At 41.0% G+C, this 18,660-nt stretch overlaps 1 protein-coding gene across 1 annotated transcript in view; it reads left to right on the plus strand.

The window, feature by feature from the left end:
• The first annotated feature begins 325 nt into the window (after nt 1-325).
• si:dkey-82f1.1 (DENN domain-containing protein 2A) overlaps nt 326-18,660 on the plus strand; it is a 33,700-nt gene continuing 15,365 nt past the window's right edge. Inside the window, exons 1-9 of the mRNA XM_036132518.1 lie at nt 326-411; nt 5,310-6,281; nt 9,985-10,112; nt 13,203-13,315; nt 13,399-13,596; nt 13,842-13,935; nt 16,141-16,185; nt 16,453-16,640; nt 18,062-18,171. Coding sequence (XP_035988411.1) covers nt 326-411; nt 5,310-6,281; nt 9,985-10,112; nt 13,203-13,315; nt 13,399-13,596; nt 13,842-13,935; nt 16,141-16,185; nt 16,453-16,640; nt 18,062-18,171 — 1,934 coding nt within the window. The remainder of the gene's footprint in view (nt 412-5,309; nt 6,282-9,984; nt 10,113-13,202; nt 13,316-13,398; nt 13,597-13,841; nt 13,936-16,140; nt 16,186-16,452; nt 16,641-18,061; nt 18,172-18,660) is intronic.

The following is an 18,660-nucleotide window of genomic DNA, read 5'->3' on the forward strand; positions in this document are numbered from 1 at the left end:
CTAAATCCAACCCAATACAGCCTTCAGAAGTCCCGTAATTAGTCGTCAGATTTTTATTTGTAAAACCAAAAACAAAAGAAAAAACTCATTATTCACTTTCCATAGAATACATTGGAGTTTGCAGTTGTAATCATGCAAAATGTGAAAGGGTTCAGTGGGTATGAATAGCAGCATGCTGTTGTCTGCTAATTACCTGCTCAAGCTGTGTTTTCAACAACCCAAATGTTCCCCGTTTACATGTGTTTTTTATTTTATTTTTTACAACCATTTCCTCCATACAGATCCATGGTAATAACTGACTGGTTCTATCTTTTGTCTGCGCAGGATGCCAGCTGTTAGCACCATGACCGGTGGAAGGGCCCTGCTGCTCTGTACAAACACTGACAACTGTATTTACCAATCAGTCAACGGGTAGGTGCTGCAGAATCTAAAGTTACTTTACCATGCTTATCACAGCAAACATGCTTCTGCTTCAGAAACCTGTTTTCCGCTGCATTTATTGGGACAAAACCGATTAATCCAATCTAAATTTACCCTAGGAAACAACCCAGGTAGGGAGGAACTAAGTTACTACCCTGAGACTTTCAGGTGGAGCTGTGCAGATGGAGGTTGCTCAGTATCAGGTGTCTAGAGATAGAGGGAGTAAATTCTGCTGTCAAAGTCATACTTTTTGGTTCAAACTGTTTAAATGAGTGTTGTAGATACAAAAAAACACACTCATCACAGACATCCCAGAGAAGCGTGAGGGTTCAGGGTGATTAAGCTCAGTGGAATAAATACTCAGGGTAGTACAATTGAAACATATTTTCCTTTAGCGTTGTTATTCTTTCCTGCTTTCATCACATTTTGATGATTCAGTGTAGACATAAAGCCAGAGTCATTGTCTTTTCATACATACAATTGAAGACTGAACATGATAACCAAAAACACTTTCACCCTTTTCAGGAGTAACGATGATCTAAAAAGTTCCTGTAGCTATCCTACACCCTCTGAACTTCTGTAACAATAGCTGGGTATATTCCTGTCCTTTAAAGCCATCAGGTTGATGTTACTGCATCTCTGCTGCCACTGTCCAGTGTTTCCATGAACTCCATTTAAAGTCCCCTCTTTCATTCTTGCTGTATTTAATAAAGCTATCTTGGCCTGCATTAAAATAATTTATTTGTGTCTGTATGAGGAAATAACTGTTTGGAGACTTATTGGTTTAGGGCTTGATAAATTGGCCAAACAGCTCTGGAATAATAATGTAAACATGATGGGAATGAGTATTTCTGTGTACAAAAATCTTTTTGTCTTTGTGCCCCATTACCTTACTGCATCCTTTAAAGCCCATTCCTCTTATCCTTTGTCCTCCATTCGTTAGACATGGATTAATGTGTAGTCGGCATCCTTAAAATTGATACTCTTTGGTCTTGACCACAACATTAAGACTTTTTTTCATAATATATCCCATTTCCCTTGTTTTACTTTTTTGTCATGTTATTTTTCCCTGTTGCTTTGTACTTGTATAAATACTGGCATATCATGAAAAATAAAATAAATCGGAGGTGAAAATGTGGCTGGAGCAAAAAATTAAATCAATAATAATAATAATAATAATAATAATAATAATAATCAAAAGCAGAAAAAAGTTATTTCTTTTTCTTTTTTTAATTACCAGGTTTCGTCCTTTCCTCGCGGAACTCACATTTGCACATTTGACTCTGTAATCTCTACAGTCCTCTCCTCAGATTTCCTCTAGATTGTACGACTGCTGGGTTTCTCTTTCAGCAATGTCTTAAGATCTCAGTCAGCAAGGCCACGTTTCCTCCGTTTGTTGGCACAAAGAGCGTTTGATAGGCTTTGAGCCAAAACTCAGCTTTATGGGTTGAGAAGAAGAAAAGGAAAGATGCACGTCTATACTTGAGCCTCTCCCCTTTTTTGTATACTTTGTCTCCACTCCATAAATAGCTGTGTGTGTAGCTCATAAACTTTGACCCTCAAACCCGGAGTTCAAACCGTCATGACCCGGTGAGGCTCCAGGACTGACTCACAGCTGAAACAGGCTCTTTTTTTACAAGTGCTTTCTTTACCCTTCAAAGCTGTTGTAGTTGTGAAACTGTGTAGGTGGGTTTTAGGGCTTGTGAGGAGGATTAGCTTTACTCTGTACACTAAATCTAATATTTTAGAAGAATTACTGATCTACTCATCACAAGTTAGTGGCTGGTTTTCAGTCCAGATTTTGTAAAACCTCTGTCCACCGCTGTGGAGGACATGCAGAACAGCGCGAAAACTAGAAATTGTCTCTAGGTGACCACATAGATTTTTTTTTAAAGCAATCTCCCTCACTTTTTTCTGCACATTCCTCAGCTTGTTAAATAATGTTATTAAATGTAATAATAGTAATTATAGCATTATTCTTTGCTAGTCGATATTTTGCCTGTATACGGGTAACAGGTTTCTACCTGTTCAACCAGTTATGTCAACAATGGTAGTAGGTGAAAGTTAGCAATGCTCCACCTTTGACACAAACCATTTATTTGCATCTTGCTCTATTTTCCCGCTATAGTCCATCGAAGTAGTTTCAGAAGAAAATGAAGCCCAAAGGAAGTTCCAAAACTATAAAGGAAAGACCTTCAAGAATAATCCAACAAAATCAAACTCCTTTTCAGAATGATATATTTACTTTAGTGTCAACCAACAAAAATTCAACAAGATATTACAACTATCCCCAGAAAATATGGAAACATATACATGTACTGAGATTTGAAGTTATATATTGTAAGATTAGGTCTATAAATAAAATGTTGTAATCGCCCATTCATCCTGGTCAGCATTCACTAAAATGAACCTCCGTGTATCCAAAGCTTCGAAGAACTGCCCTGTATTGATCCACTGCTTTCCTCACAAGGGAAATTAATGATAATAAAATATTTGTTTTTTCCTCAAAGAGGAAGAGCGATGTTTTGTATGAAGTTTTTTTTTTTTTTTTTACCAATCAAAACTAAACAATCTTTGACTTCAAAAGATATTTGATATGTACCAAACATCTAAGACAGGTGATAACTAGTAGCTTACAAAACTCTGACTTCAAACAATTAAGAATACTTAGTCTGGATCTCTGAGAACAAATCATAAAATGTCAGTAAAAAATAAATTGGACTTATATCTGACATTACCATTTTGAAAACCCTGTCCCTTCTGTTTCCTCAAATCATTTATTTTCCTCTCAGTCCCAAGTGATCTCTCTCTCTCTCTCTCGCTCGCTCGCTCGCTCTTGTCTATGTCCACCTCCCGCCTTGGATTTCTGCCTTTCTATGGCTACTGCAACTTTTAGTTTTTCAAATTTAAAACCAGTGGCCAGTAGAGATAGTTAAAAAAATAATAACAGCCGCGGTCTTCGCTTTGTGTAGGCCAATGACACCTTTCTTACCCAACTAGCCATAAACTGATTGTGTGCCTCATTTCCAATAAACAGTTCTTTTCCATATTGATGTCAGAAATGTTTGGCAGCCTAAGCAGAGATAAATCAGACAATTTGGACTACATTTGATAATTCCCATCTGGTGTGGGTGTGGTCTGTCGATTACATTTGGCGTATACATAAAACTCCCCAATCTTCCTTTATTAACTTGTTTTTTTAAACTTGCTTTCTACATGTGTAGCAGTGGTTATGTTTGTTGTTTGGACACCATTTGTGACAGATTTACAACCAGCCTATGGAAAATATAGATCTTTACCTTAACTCTTAGATTTCCAAAAAGGCGGCGAACGTTTTCCGGGATGTTCAATGATCACAAAGGTTGAAAGCTCAAAAGGATAAAGAAAAGAGACTTAATTCAGCCTTCCCATCAGCGATGTATCATTCACAAATGAACCAGAAATAAGAGCCAGCTCTTTATAGCAAAGGATGGAAGTTATCTCCCTTTGGGGAGAGACGAATATTCTGGCTCTCCTGCTCAACTCAGCTGAGAATCAAGGCAGGCTGGGCCTGGACTTTGTTTTAATAGGCGCAACATGAGGCCAATCACATGCAGAGACAAGGATTATACCATTATACCAAAAGAAGGAAGATGGGCCCTGAAGACAGCAAATCTAGTGGTACAGGCCAAGTACACAGAAACGGACCAAAGTCTGTTACACAGAGGATCAGTTGTTCTGATGGCCATGATCAGCTAAATGTGCCTGTTCTGTAACTCTAAACAAAAGTTTTTACACCTAGAAAAAAAACTTGCACTTACATATGCTTTTATTTACCCTCAAAAAGGATAATCACTGACATGAGAAGTTGGACTTCTGGTGACTGTTATCAGAAAGTGTGACCGTACTGGAAGTTAAAGGAAATGGTTTAAACATCAAACCAAGTTACGGGGATCTCCATGGCTTTCCTGTCTCACTACATCTCTCCACCGTTGAGACAAGATGGAATTAACATCACCCCCAGGAAATTGATTAGATTCCAGTATGATCACATTTTCGGATGAAAGCTATCAGAATAGCCGACCGTTTGTATTTTAGTGGTAATTAGTTTCTCATATAGCAGATAGATGATACAGAAAGAAATGTTCTCATAACAGCTAATAAGGGGAGAATTGCTTTACATGTGATATAAAGTATAGTTCCCATCAAAATTGTTTTCTCTGACTTCTTTGTTAAACTTCTAAATCCTTCTTTCCTTCATAACAGTGTTCACACTGAAGTGTTGAAACCATGACCTGGTAGTGTTTATTATGGTGTATCTTATTCTTAAGCTTGTTATCTGCTGGTCACCAGTCCAGGCTGAGCTGAGTTTTGTGTCTCTGCTCTGTCTTCTCTAATCCCAGTCAGTCGAGGCAGATGACCGTTCACAGTGAGCCCGGTTCTGCTTCTGCTAAAGGTTTTTCCTTCCCGTTAAAGGGGAGTTTTCCTCTCCACTGTTGCTTCATGCTTGCTCAGTATGAGGGATTGCTGCAAAGTCATGAACAATGCAGACGAATGTCCACTGTGGCTCTACGCTCTTCATGAAGAGTGAATACTGCTTCTCAAGACTTGCTGCAATCTGCTGGGTTTCCTTAGACATTTTGACCAGTCTGTATAATTTGATTGAATTTGACTTTGGAAAGTGCCTTGAGATGACATGTATCATAAATTGGTGCTATATAAATAAAATTTAATTGAATTGAAATGAATGGAGTTGAAAATAGTTTCATTCTCGCCACCAACCTATTTCTTGGTGTAACTTTGTAAAGAATGGTTATTATCCACATTTTTGAGTTTGACAAACGTATGGAGATTATCATCTTTCTTATTTGACATGTCTGTATTTCATTTTCCTTTCATTTCTGTTCAAGGCTCCAGTGCTGTGGCTTGAAGGTTGGGGAGGCCCCATCATCCTTGGTGCCCCAGCCTTTGGAGGTGTGTGGGTTACCAGGGGACGGAGACAAGAGGCACGCTCCCAGCGACACCTCAGGTCCTCCCAACGGCATGCTGGCTCAAAGGAGGGCCACAGCCACGAATGAGCCGCAGACCCCCAACATGGAAAACGGACTGAGTCACAGCAAGAGCTCATCGGGAGCCAGGACTGCCAGCATCCGCGATAAGATATCACAGTGGGAGGGCAAAAAGGAGTCCGCCCATGTGGCTGCAGCTACAGGAACGTGTCTGCTTAGTACAACGCAGAAGGAAGTTGACATTGTGAGGAAAAAGGAACCCAAAGTATCAGAAGTTCAAAGGACAGACAGCAAGAGGTTTATTAGCTGGGAGAGACAAGACTCAGGGAAAGAAAATGCGGGAAAATGTGGGGATTCAAGCCCTAAATATCCAGAGGGCGCATCAAACAACGAGAAGTGTCGCGTTTCTAAGCCTACTGAACTCCAAGACAAGAAAACAGTTTTGACTCATGTCAAAAAACTGGAGAGGGCGACGAAGGAAGTTCCCCACAAACCTTCGCTGGCATTTCCAGGGAATTACTTCTGTCCCCCTTCAAAGGAGGAGCTGGAGGGAACAGAGAAGAAGGCCAATGAGCCCATTTTTGGGACCTTTGATAAGGCTCGACCCGGTGGGTTGCAGAGGAGAAGGGATGGGGATTCTGAGAATGAATACTGTGAGCCCGGCGCTCCTTCTATAAACCCCCTACCTAAACCTCAAAGAACTTTCCAGCATCACACACTATCTAATACCACAGCCTCGAGTCCTTGCTTTGGAAAGGCCAAGAGGACCCTGCCTCCTCTGCCCTCCATTCCTCCCCCACCACTACCCACATGCCCTCCTCCAGGAGTTTGCAGGAGACCATGGGTTGACAGAGCCCGGGACGGCAATAACAGGTATGGCCGTGCAAAGAAGTAGCAACTATCACCAGCTGCAGACATCCAACCTAGACATCGTGCTTTACACAAATTTGAAAGTTACTGAGCATATCCACCTTTATTTTCCGAAGTAGTACAAATTAGAATTGAACTTTTTCACAAGTTACAACAATAAACACATGTATTTTTTGTGGGAGTTTATGTGATAGTGCTGCACAAAGTAGATGCAAAATTGTGGCGTGAAAGACATTTTTTATTTTTTTTTATTTTAAGTTTTACAGGTAAAAATTTAGCCACTGTACTCAGAGTCTTAATTGAATCGAGAGCTCGCTGCGTTTAGACATCACCTGATGGTAAAAAGAGTCCACTTGAGTGTGATTTAATCTCAGTAAATGACTAGTTGTTCTGTGAAGGCCTCAGAGGTTTGTTAGAGAACATTTGTGAACAACATAATAAAACCAAGTAACGCATGAGAAAGCATGGTTAATGTCATAAAACAACATCCCAAGCTGTGGACACCTCACACAGCTTTGTTTAGTCTAAGAATTAAAAAAATGCTTAAAGTGTGGCGCGACTGCAAACTTACCAAGACAATAGAGCATTAATCAAACAAGAATCAATCAAAGAGTGACAAGAAGAAGTAGCTGTTGTTAAAAGAACATCATAAGAAGTTGTAATTTACCACAAGCCAAGTCAGGGAAACAGCAAACTGGGAATTATTCTTCTAAAAGGTTCTCTGCTCACATTGGTCTAGAAACTGAACTTTATAACCTGCCTGCTGAAGACTTTGTGTGAGAAAAACTGAGCACTGCACGTCACATAAAACGCAGCATGGTGGCAGTGCCATCATGCTACGGGGATGCGTTGTTGACCTTTCAGTAGGACAATTAAACTAAACGCGCGCAGCTACACCGGTAGGGTTTCAATCAAAGCCTGGTCATGTGCCTGGTCCTGTCAAAACCCAGACCTAAATCCTTTTGAGAATCTGTGACAAGAGAAATTGATGTTCGCAGATGCAAACTGACTGAGCTTGAGTTGTTTTGCAAAGAAAAAAAGGGCAAGAAATTCAGTCTCTTGATGTGCAAAGAAGGTAGAGGCATACCAAAAAAATAAAAAAATACAACTGCAGTTGTTGGGAGAGGCAGTTCCACTCCTCAAGGCTGAACATGAATCCTCACCGAAGTTCTCTGATTTTTATTTTGTTGCAAAGTATTAATACCATGTATCATTTTCCTTCCACTTCAAATGTATGCACTACCTTGTGTCGGTCTCTCCCATAAACTTGTGGTTGTAATGTGACAAAATGGGAAACGTCCAAAGGGTATGAAAACTTTTGCAAGGCACTGTATCCCCTAAACGGTTTTCCATCACATTAGGTCCAGCTCAGAGGTGCATTTCAATCCCTCACAACCGCTGTAAGAGAGAAGCGGTGGCGTTTGAGGGACCTTTGGGGCCATTCCTCTGAATTTGCCCTCACACTTTACTGAAACACACTCCACAGAAAATGCTGCGAGCTCTCATAACGGCCCCTCGTGCTGGTGACCTCATTCTGTTTTAAAATAACCTACTATATGAGCTCAGTGCTTGGATTCGAGGAATGCACTCTTTCCAGAACACTGAACATAAATATATAAACTTTAGAAGACTTTCCTGGAAGGAGGGAATAACATTAGCAATGCTGCATGAGAAATTGCAGCCTTCATGGTGAAAATGATCATGCAACTCATTTGGCCACTACAGATAGCTTCTTCCAAGGTACTCCTTTCTGCACAGGTTGAATTTTCTAAAGGGAATCTGATCTAGAATCCAAAACAGGATTTGAATTCATGTGGTTACAATCAAATAAAGAAAGCTGTGCAGCGACAGCAGAAAACATGTGGCTATAGCAGTATTGGATGACATCTATTGTTCAGTTTCTCCAGTGCGCTCCATTTTTGTTTGGAGCTGGGCCATATGGGAAGGCCTCACTCTGCTCAAGTGCCTTTTTGTTTGGTCAGACCGTCTCTCTCCTGAGATACAAAGGTAAAAAAATTTATGTCTCATTAAAATATATTACTATTAGATATGTCGTTTCTGGTTTAATTGTTTTTTTTATAACCTGTCGCTGTTTTTAAAAGGTTAGGTTACGTGCATGATCGTTATATTGCCTTAAAATAGTTAAAATAACCTTGACGCTAAGTAAATAAGTTGAACATAGGTTGAAATTTGTGTTCAATCACGGAAAACTGTACTCTATAAAGTAGCGCAAAATTAGAAACTGGAAATCGACACATGCTTTTCAACAGTTATTACACAGGAAAAATCTGAAAAGTGTGGCATGCATATGTGGTCAGCGGCTGCTGATTTAATGAGTTACAGATCCAACTTTCACTGCAACCACAGCTTTGAAAAGTATTTTCCTTTCAGTTTTGCACATCTGGGGTCAGACTTTGTTTTTGCCAATTCGTCTTTAAAAAAGTAGCTTAAGCTTAGTCATACTGAACAGTTACTGCCAATTATCAAAGTCTTACCAAAAATTCTCATTTCAGTTTGGGTCTTGGCCATTTTAACACATGGATGTGTTACAGTGTAAGTGTGGCTGTATGTTAGGGGTTACTGTCCTGCTGGCCATTTATCTCTATTCATCTTCCCTTCAAATCCAAACAGCTTTTAGTCTCCATCAAAGATCCATACTACTGCTGTTTAGTGTCCATTTTCGGCCACACATGGTGGTTTGTGTTCAGGGCAAAAACTGCAGAGGGCAAGAAAACAAAATCATGTCATACTTTTTGAGATTTTTAGCTGTAAAAATGTGAAAATCATGTACAATTTCCTTTGGGTTTGTCTCTGACATAAAAAAAACCAATGAAATGCGTTTTGCAGTTCATTATGATTACATTTAATGTTTTTGCACGGATCCAGACTTTCTGGCCATTTTCCAATCCATTTGGCAAATCTTTAAGAAGTATACGCAACATTCAGTGGACGTCGCCACTACACATAAAAGCTGGGTTGGGAGTCTCCACTCAACAGTAATGGCGGATAAACCCAGTGTAGTTACCCTGTTGTAGGCGACGTAAATGGTTTAAATGTAAATTATATGTCAAATCTTACTCTCCTCATCAGAAACGATTTCTGAGTCTTGCTTATGCTTGTAAATCCAGCTGCTTGCATGAAGCAGATATCATTACCCCCCCCCCCCCCCCCCCCCTCATCCGTGAGTCCGACTTGCCTCTATATTAGTCAGCTGATGGGGCCGTTCTTCCTCAAAACACAAGGACATGCAAAAAGGCGACTTAATTCCACCTTTAGGTGTTTTGTGAAACTTGTGAGTTTGTATTTCCCTGACAATATAGAAGCTTACCCCAACTCTTGAGATTCCTGAAAGGCTGCCAAGAAATTCAGCATGTTCCGTAACAGAGAGACCCGGTAAACCTAAAAAAAAATGAAACAGCAACTTTTTGCTAAGTGCCTCTTCATGTGGACTATACAGTTTCCTTTTAAACAGCTTATTATGCTTTTTGTGCTTCCCCTAACTTCATTCTTAAACTCCTCGCTGATGCTGAAAGTAGCCAACTTTGAGCTTTTTTTCTCTCAGTAAACCAACTTCCTCACTAAAGAAGTGAGGGAAGTCTCAACCTGACACACTGAGAAGGTGTTTGACAAGAAATACTTCCTTTTTCCTGCGCATCTGTTCTGAGGGAACAACTCCACAAAGTCTTTGTGTTGCTGTGTCCAACAGGAAGTCCTACGAGTTTGAGGATCTTCTGCAGTCGTCTACAGAAAGCAGCCGGGTGGACTGGTACGCTCGGTCCAAACTGGGCCTCACATGCACTTTATCAGAAGAGAACGTCTACGAAGACATCATAGGTAAATAAATGATGTAACACCTTTCCCCACTTATCCAAGTGAAATCCGACACAATGTTAAATCTGAGACAGCTGCTGTCAGACATCTGGCTTCAAAGTATTGCCATAGGAACTTGGTGATCTATGACTTTATATAGATTTGAAACAACATCAATATTTGGGTCTTTGTCCATCCAGTTTTCTGTACTGGACCAATTGAAATGTAGGGTTCTCAGGTAAGAGGCTGTATTTACAGACCAACCAAACCTTTAATTAAAAAAAAGAAAACTATAAATATTATCTTTCCATTCATGTTCTCTTTAAAACACTTTGCTCAGTTTACGTCTCATGTCAGCATTTTGCATCCCTACTTTAGATTCATGTTCACGACCCTACAAAACCCAAATGTTGTCCATGTCTGCCAGAATATAAAGCAATATTTTGGTTTCTTTCTTTGCTGAAGGAGGCGTCTCAGTGTGTTTTAAGTAAGTTTTAAGAAGTCAAATAGGGTGAATAGAGGTCTACAAAATGCAACTAAATTTGGCGTCGTCAAGATGCCTTACTGCAACTGTTGCTGTCTTTGTTTACACTGCAGTGTTTGATCCAGAGTAAGCTTTTAATCAAGGTGGCATCTGTGCAATGCGCTGCAGGTCACCAACAGAGATGATGAGAAAGATTAACTGTCTTTCGCTGTGTTTGTCTTCTGCTCCCGTTTCAATTTGCAGCCATGCGTGGATCTCCTTTATTAGAAACTGCATGCTCCTGCTTTATTTCTCCAGTGTTGTGGCAACCCCACCTGGAGCCTGTTTAATTTCATAATGCACAGCGGTAGCAGGGTTATGTGGGGTTGGCTTCTTTGATCGAATGGTGTGGAGCCTATTACTGCTGATACGTTCACTTTGGTTTCTATCTGAGGGAATACTGTCTATAAGGAGCCGTTTTGCTGGCAACGATTAATTAACTATGGTTACATTTACATTTTGAATCTACTGTAGTGCTGTTTGTGTCCCTTGTGTGATGCAACTCAGCTATCTGTTCAGGAGAAGCAAAAGGAGGCAGAGGAATTGAAAGTTTAAACAACATTAAATGATTGGGGCTTTCTCCACCCTCAGAGTCTCCTGTGAATATATTTTAATAGGAGAGGTATAAACCTTTGTGTCTTCAAAGAGGGAAAAAGATAATTGTCAGCAGAAAACATTTCCGGACAGAGAGTTTTAAGATTTATATAGCTGAAACTGATAATTTTCCCAGAAAGGTATTCATATTCCCAAAACTCTTTCACTTTTTGTCACGTCTCAACTCTCAATGCGTTTTATTGTGTGTGAGCTTTGCACACTTTGAAGCCTCTTCCAAGACTTTTCTCTTTTTGAGTCTGGCCTTTTTAGCCCCACCTGGCCTTTTTCTGTTCCTCCTTAGCTCTGGCTTCTAATCAAGCTACTCCTCCCATTTCCTCTCATCCAGGAGCCCAAAAATGAGAGGGGGGAAATTGGACTCAACCAACCCACGTGTGCTGAGGGGTGTTTAGTGGTATATGTCTTAGATAGTAAAAAGAACTACAATATAAAGGGTATTCTAAGTGATCATCTAGGCATTTAAAGTGAATACAAAACAAATCATAACTTAATTGTTGTCTTATCTTTAGAAAACAAATTATGTGTGTGCGCGCATCTTATCTTGTCTTATTATCCCCCATCCCTGCCCACAAGATGAACAAGTCCATCGGGAGATGGCCCGGTCCTCCTGATTACCCAGCACGCCACTGTGTGGTTTTCACATTCTTTACAGATGCAATTCTGAAAAGTGTGATGAGTATTTGTATTCAGCTCTGTTTCTTCTAATGCCCTTAAATAAAACCTAATTAAACCAATCAGAGAGAAATGGCGATCAATGATAACGCCCAGAAAGGTCTGAGATAAAGTATGGGGAAAGTTACCAGCAGGGTTAGTTTGTCCCAACCTTTGACACGTCATGCAGCGCGGTTCAGTTCATAATCAGAAAGTTAAAACAGTAAGCCTTAACTGCAGACATACCATGGCACGGCTGTCCACTTTAACTCTGAAGGAGTTGCTGAAATCTACGGCTCAGGTGGTAGAATCTGTCAACAGGACGACTATTAGTCGCGCACCCTACAAGTCTGGTGTTGACTGAAGAGGAGCGGAAGGTAAGTCCTCTGTAGTTTCCCACAAGCCATGAAGGGGACACGTACCAAAAGGTGAAAGAAGGTGCTCTGGCCAGATGAGACAGAATTCTGACAGGAAACGGTGTGTTCAGGGCAACGCCGTGCTGTAGTGATGCTGTTTCCTAGCAGGGACAGGGAAGCTGTCACAGTACTGGGAAGATGGATGGAGCTAAATACAGAAAACAATAAGTCAAAACAGAAAGCCTTTTAGAGGCTGCAGAAAACCTCAAGACTGTGGCAGAAATGGAAATCCTAAACATAGCCAGAGCTACAGTGGACTAGTTTATCTCAAACTATAGTCGCACTTTTCTCATTTTTCTTTACGAAGACATTTTTTTTAATCATTTTTAACATTTTTCCTTCCACTTCACAAACCTGCCTTTCTTTCTGCTGGTCAGTCGCTTGGGTCTCAGAAAAACGCACCAAAGATTGTCGCTGTAACATGAGCGAATGAAGGAAATGTTGAAGGGGTGTGAAAGCTGCAAAATGAAACCCAGAGATTTACGCGGTACTCGTATCAGCCAGCTACATGGAAAACATTGCACAGTACTTATTTTTTTTTTCTTTCAAGAGATTAGGCTGGACTCAGTGGCTGTTAGCTTATACTCAGAGCTCACATCTGGTGAATAGATTGATAGAGCAGGGCAAAGAGTCACAGATTTACAAAACTATTTTACTCCATATCTACAAGGGAGGACTTGCAGCTACATTTAGCATTGGACCTTCAAACATCTTATCACAGTAACGTATGAGCTGGATCAGCTCAGTGTCTCTTTGGAGACATCTGGACCAGGAGTCACCTGGCAGTACAAAGGACAACTGATATGGAAAGAATACTCATCTGTTATGTGGCAACAAAAACTATGGAAGTTGTTTTGAAACTTAGATATAATTTCCTACTTCTAAAAAAAAAAGCAAACCTGTATTCTGTAGATCCACTGTCCAAGGAGAACCCTTATGAAGACATAGAGCTGGACCGAAGCTGCGTGGGAAGCAAATGTGTTTCACCTGCCTCATCTTCTCCTGTCCCCAACACTCCAACTAAGGTATAATATCACCAGTCCATCACTACATTTATCTGAATCAGTCATGCAGTAAGATACCTTGCAATATTTCTCAACTCTGGCAGCTACCGTCCAAGCCTGGCTTCTACAGGCAAAACTCAGAGAGAAGAAGTTTTAAAGTCCCGGAGCTGCGCAAGACCAACCGAGACACAGGCATCCCGTCTCCCTCTCGTATCAGTCCCTCCTCGATCCCCAGCAGCCCCGACGACACCCCGTGTCTCTCCGGGGACCCTTGCAATCGCAGACGGAGGACAATCCCAAAGGTATGACACTCTGACGGGGCTCCTGCAGAGCTTATGGGCTGTGATTTATTGCCAAGTGCGCTGCACAGGAAGGTTTGGAGCCGGTCTACTCATGCCTCTGTCAGGGAATGAGTAACACAGAGCATGCCAGAGGGCTTTTTTTTTTCTTTTTTGGATGTGTGCGCCATGGAAGGCAGCTTCATTAAAGCAAATATTAACATTACAATCAACAAAGTTAAAGGGGAATCTTTCATTTCCAATTACAGATGGTGCTGAAAATCAATGCTATCTTTGAGGCGCGGAGAGGCAAGAAACACACAAAGAAGGTGTCTCAGTCCACTGAGTCCAGCTCAGGAAGAGGTGAGCCTTTGAATACTGTGCGAATGAACACCCCATACAGCTCCTTGGGGTATAAAAATATCCCCTTCTGCAATTAATCAAAAGTCTCTGTTTTGGTTGATCTGTTGGTCGCATGTTTCTACAAAACCTAAACCACACATTCAGTTATTAGAAGTTAGTGAAAAATGTCCAAGGAACCCTTTTTAGGTTTTGAGAAAGAAAAGGCCAATGACGTCACGTGAAAAAGGGCAGCAAGCACACAAGAAAATGTGATGTACGCTGTTTTACGCTAAAAGCATTTCTACAGTGAATGGCTTATTTTGGCAACACTTAGAAGGCACGCTGAAAAACTGTGCATGATGCGAAAACAATCGCTTTAAACACCAGTGACACATGAAGAGCAATCATTGCATCGTGTGTTTTCAATCAAGTGAGTGGATGTTGCTTCATGCCCAAAGTGCAACAGAAAATACCGTTAACAGCAATGACTTCGGACCTTTTGGAGGATGCCAAAAAATGGTAGCAGGGCTAAGAAAATCTGAGAAAAAGGATTATCTGGCCCAAGATGACGACCGGCTTATCAGTCGCGTCACGTTTCCAAGGACAACCCCGTTGGCCATCACAGCTTGTGCTCTGAGTTGCTGATGATCAGGAGCCATGCCCTGTCTGTACCCGTACAGCTGCTGGCCACGCTGGGGGTTCTGTTAGCATTAGCTCTTTTCAGATCATCCTTCACATGTGGACTACAAACGTTATTAACGCCTTGCAGTCAACTGAAAGGTCCTGACACAGAATGGGTGGTTGGAGTTAAACCACCACATTACGCCCATGATCCACCTCGGGGGGTAGCAGCAAACCTGTAATTACCGGGAAATGTAAGGGGTAACGTGGGATTGCAGAATGTGCGTGATGTGGTCATGTGGTACGTAGCAAAGACACCAGCTGCTTTAGCACAAATCTGCTGGTGTGAGCAGAGGAGAGGCACCGTATGATCTTCCAGTGTCTGATCACCATCTGATCTGAGAAATATATTGATTTTTCCTCAGATAAAATCCTCCACGTGTGTCTTATGCGTCGCTCAGGTGAAGGCTTTGAGCTGGAAGACAGGCCTGTACAAAGGTTTACCACGAGCTTAGCCTTTCCAAGGGTGTGTAATTAAACTATCTGTATTTTAGCTAAATCAAAGTTCCATACAGTGCAACACAACAGTGCAGTTCCCGATAAAGTTTTTTTTTTCTGACGCAGCTGTAGCTTCTGACTGCACACACTTTGCAAAACCAGCGTCATGACCAGATACGTGAATAGATTTTCGTTAAGAGAAAGTCTTTTTATTCAAAGTTCGAAATTTGATGCAGAAATGCAATTAACCAACATTGAATCAGAAGGCCTGATACAACGCATGCTTGAATTATTCCAATAAACAGCGTGGTTAGAAGCTGATAAGCTATCAGGGGGCTGGATAATTTGCAAGTGGTGCAGACGCTTTATTACAGGTCAGCGCTTAAAGTGATTTGACTTCCTGTTTTTTTTCCCGCTGATTAAACTACAGTTTCTGAGTGTTCTACAAAACCATTGAATGCCTCTGTGTTTATATGTAGTGATGTAGTTATAGTAGTTATATAAACAAACCTATGCGTGCACTTTGAAACGCTTCACTCTAAACACTTACCTGGTGCACGTCTGCACTTCTACGACGCACCTTAACCTCCTTTAGGAGCATTTCCACCTCATTCTGTGAGGCTAGGCTCTCTCTAAGCTCACAGAATGTAGAAAAAATGAGATCTCTTGTATTCATGCCTACAACAACTGCTGAATTTCTTAAAGTTAATGTGCATACCATGTTTCAGGAGGAAAATAACTTCCATTGCAAAACACAGACAAACAACCATGCGTACACACAAAATGAATACAGAGAATACATCTTGTCTACATTAATTGGAGTTTTTAGTCTACAGATGTGTCAAAGTTTGTTATCCAAAGCATCTTGATCGCTTTAACAGCCTCTTTCTGGGCCCTCTCAATGGCTTTCGCAGATGTATGTGACCGTTCTTTGTCACATGTAAACACATTGCGAGGTGGGCAGTGTCACCTTTTTTAGGTTAACCTACTTTGACGGCTGGAGAACTTCTTGAGCTGAACCATGTGAAGTGCTTCGATTTCTATTTTTGGTTTTGTCACATTTTTGGAAATCTTCACCATGTTTCTTCTTTTTTTTTTCTGCGACAGATGAGAACAGTGAGTCAGAAAGTGACACAGAAGAGAAGCTAAAAGGTGAGAATTTCCTAAAAAGGAGCCGATTAAGCACATAGTCGGTTTAGTGTATTAGTCATGGACTCGAAGTGAACACAGAAAAAGCAAAAAATGCAATCCATATATTTCTTTGTGTTAGTTCCTGCTAGTACCGTCTTGTTGCATATTTTACTACAAAATGAAGGGCAGGAGGAACTGCTGATGGATGCTTGCTCAAATTTATGAATTTGTGTGTTTTGGATGGAAAGGATGTGCTTAAATGAATTAAAAAGGTCTGTTCCCATTCAGCTCACAGCCAGCGGCTGGTATCGGTTCAGTCCATGCTGAGGCAGACGGGTCGGTACCGGACCTTGGAGAGGGATTTAATGGAGTTGCAGGAGAGAAAACTCTTTGAGTATTTCATCGTTGTTGCACTCCACAAGACCAAGGTTGGAGTCCCGTACCTGCCAGAAGTCACGCAGCAGTTTCCTCTAAAGGTAAAACAGTATGAGGAGGACTCTGAAGTAATCTTAGTAATCTTATCAGGGAACTCTAAGAGAAATAGTGCTAAAATCAGTTTCTGGGAAAAAGGGGGTTCTAGCAGTTTGCTGGACACAACCTGGGACCGTTCTTTCTTTCGTCTTTGCCCAAAGGAAAAAAAAAAGGAGCTTAGTTTTAATCATCAGAAAATTCAAGAAAAATCTTTCACATATAGTTTTTCATACTAAGAAGTTTATAACGATGTAAGACAACTCTATTCACAATAGAGAGTGTACTGATAGAGAGTGTACTGATAATGTATCGAGTTGTGATTTTTAAAAGGTCAATACAAATACAAACCCAAAATTCAGATTGTTCTTTTTTTATTGTTAAAGAAAACCACAATTGTTGGGACTCCTGCTTCCGATGCTTTGTACAAATCCTTTAATACCAGCACGACAGCACTTAGTTTTCTCCTATAATATTTTAGATGGGACTGTGATAGTCTTGTAAGAAGATTTTCTGTCTTGTGAACCATTTTTGTGTTGACTTTGCCTTATACTTTGGAGTTATTATTCTACTGAAAGACTCAAGGATGACCTGTTCTCAGTTTTCTGCCAGTGTCTACCAGATGTTTAATTGATATGTCCTGGTATCTCAAGGAGTCCATCATGCCATACAAAGGCCAAAAGCCCAAAAGCCCAAATCTTCTCCAGTATTTCATAGTGAGCACGAGGGGCTTTTCCACATGTTCATCCGCTGTTTCAAGCCAAACCCATGTAGAGTTTATGTTGCAAAAACGTCAGTCTGATTCTTATCTGACTAAAGCGCCTGACTCCAGTTAAAGCCCACATACATTTTAGCAATTGGCACATTTTTATGCTTGTGATGGAACGACAGAGGGGTAGATTTTTTAATTACTCCCAATTAACATTTCCCATTCAGATAGAAAGGTTATTATGGAGACTTGGTGACACTAGATGCCTTCAGTTCCCTAACAATCAGCTTTTAAGCAGCAGAGATGCAGAAAGTATTTAATTATAATTAAAGGTTCTTTTAAACACATGAAAAATCCATTCTCCAATGGTGCAGGGGCAGTGAGCATGACCCATATAATGAGGCATTAGTCCTTGAGGCAGCTGACCTGGCTTTGGTTCTGGCCTGAGGGAGTTTAGAGGGTACCAATAATTGTAATACTGGTGATTTTGTTGTGATAATTTCATGGTATTTCCCCCCCCCCTTACTGGATAAATATATTGGAATAGAAGGTTTGATTTTTTTTTTTGTTTGTTTTTGGTGCAGCAGCGAAAAATTGTTTTATCTCAAGGTTTTCTGAACACACAAACAGAGCCAGCGCTATAAATGCCATCCTTCCAGCTGCATCCAATAAGATCTATAGTTTGTGATGGATTTGACGAGTTGTCTCTCTTTCATTCAGCTTGAGAGGAGCTTCAAGTTCATGCGGGAAACCGAGGACCAGCTGAAGGTTATCCCTCAGTTCTGCTTCCCTGACGCCAAAGACTGGGCGCCAGTCGACAACTTCCCCAGGTCAGTCCAAGTCTGAGCGCTGCCAGAGCACACAGCAACAGCAACAGGAGGAAGAAAACACAATAATGGGGAATTTCCCAGCTGAGCGCTAATAGCTCAGCTGTTTTTGGGGTTGATAGCCACCTGGCTGTGGAGGTCTTAAAAGAGATGAGCGAGCAGCTTGTCAGAGTTACCCGTCTATGTTTGACTACACGGTAAATAATAAGACATATTCATGCGGGGCACCACAGACTAACTAAATCGCCTCTCATTGCTTACTGTTAAAAACCGCGTGTGTTACTCTCTGCCTGCGGTCTGCGCCTCCTCTATTCTGAGGAGCGATGACGTGTTGTCTAATGATCATGGATAACTATCACCTCCGACAGGTGAGAGGCTCCTAAACATAGATTTGCTCTAATCAGGCAGAGACTTTTTCGTGTCACGAAGGCCGTCGACTTGTCAATGAGAACCTGTCAGGCTGAGCTCCAGAGGGTTTTTTGTTGGGCACCG

Source organism: Fundulus heteroclitus, unplaced genomic scaffold (assembly GCF_011125445.2).
Source record: "Fundulus heteroclitus isolate FHET01 unplaced genomic scaffold, MU-UCD_Fhet_4.1 scaffold_52, whole genome shotgun sequence".
Lineage (NCBI taxonomy): Eukaryota > Metazoa > Chordata > Actinopteri > Cyprinodontiformes > Fundulidae > Fundulus > Fundulus heteroclitus.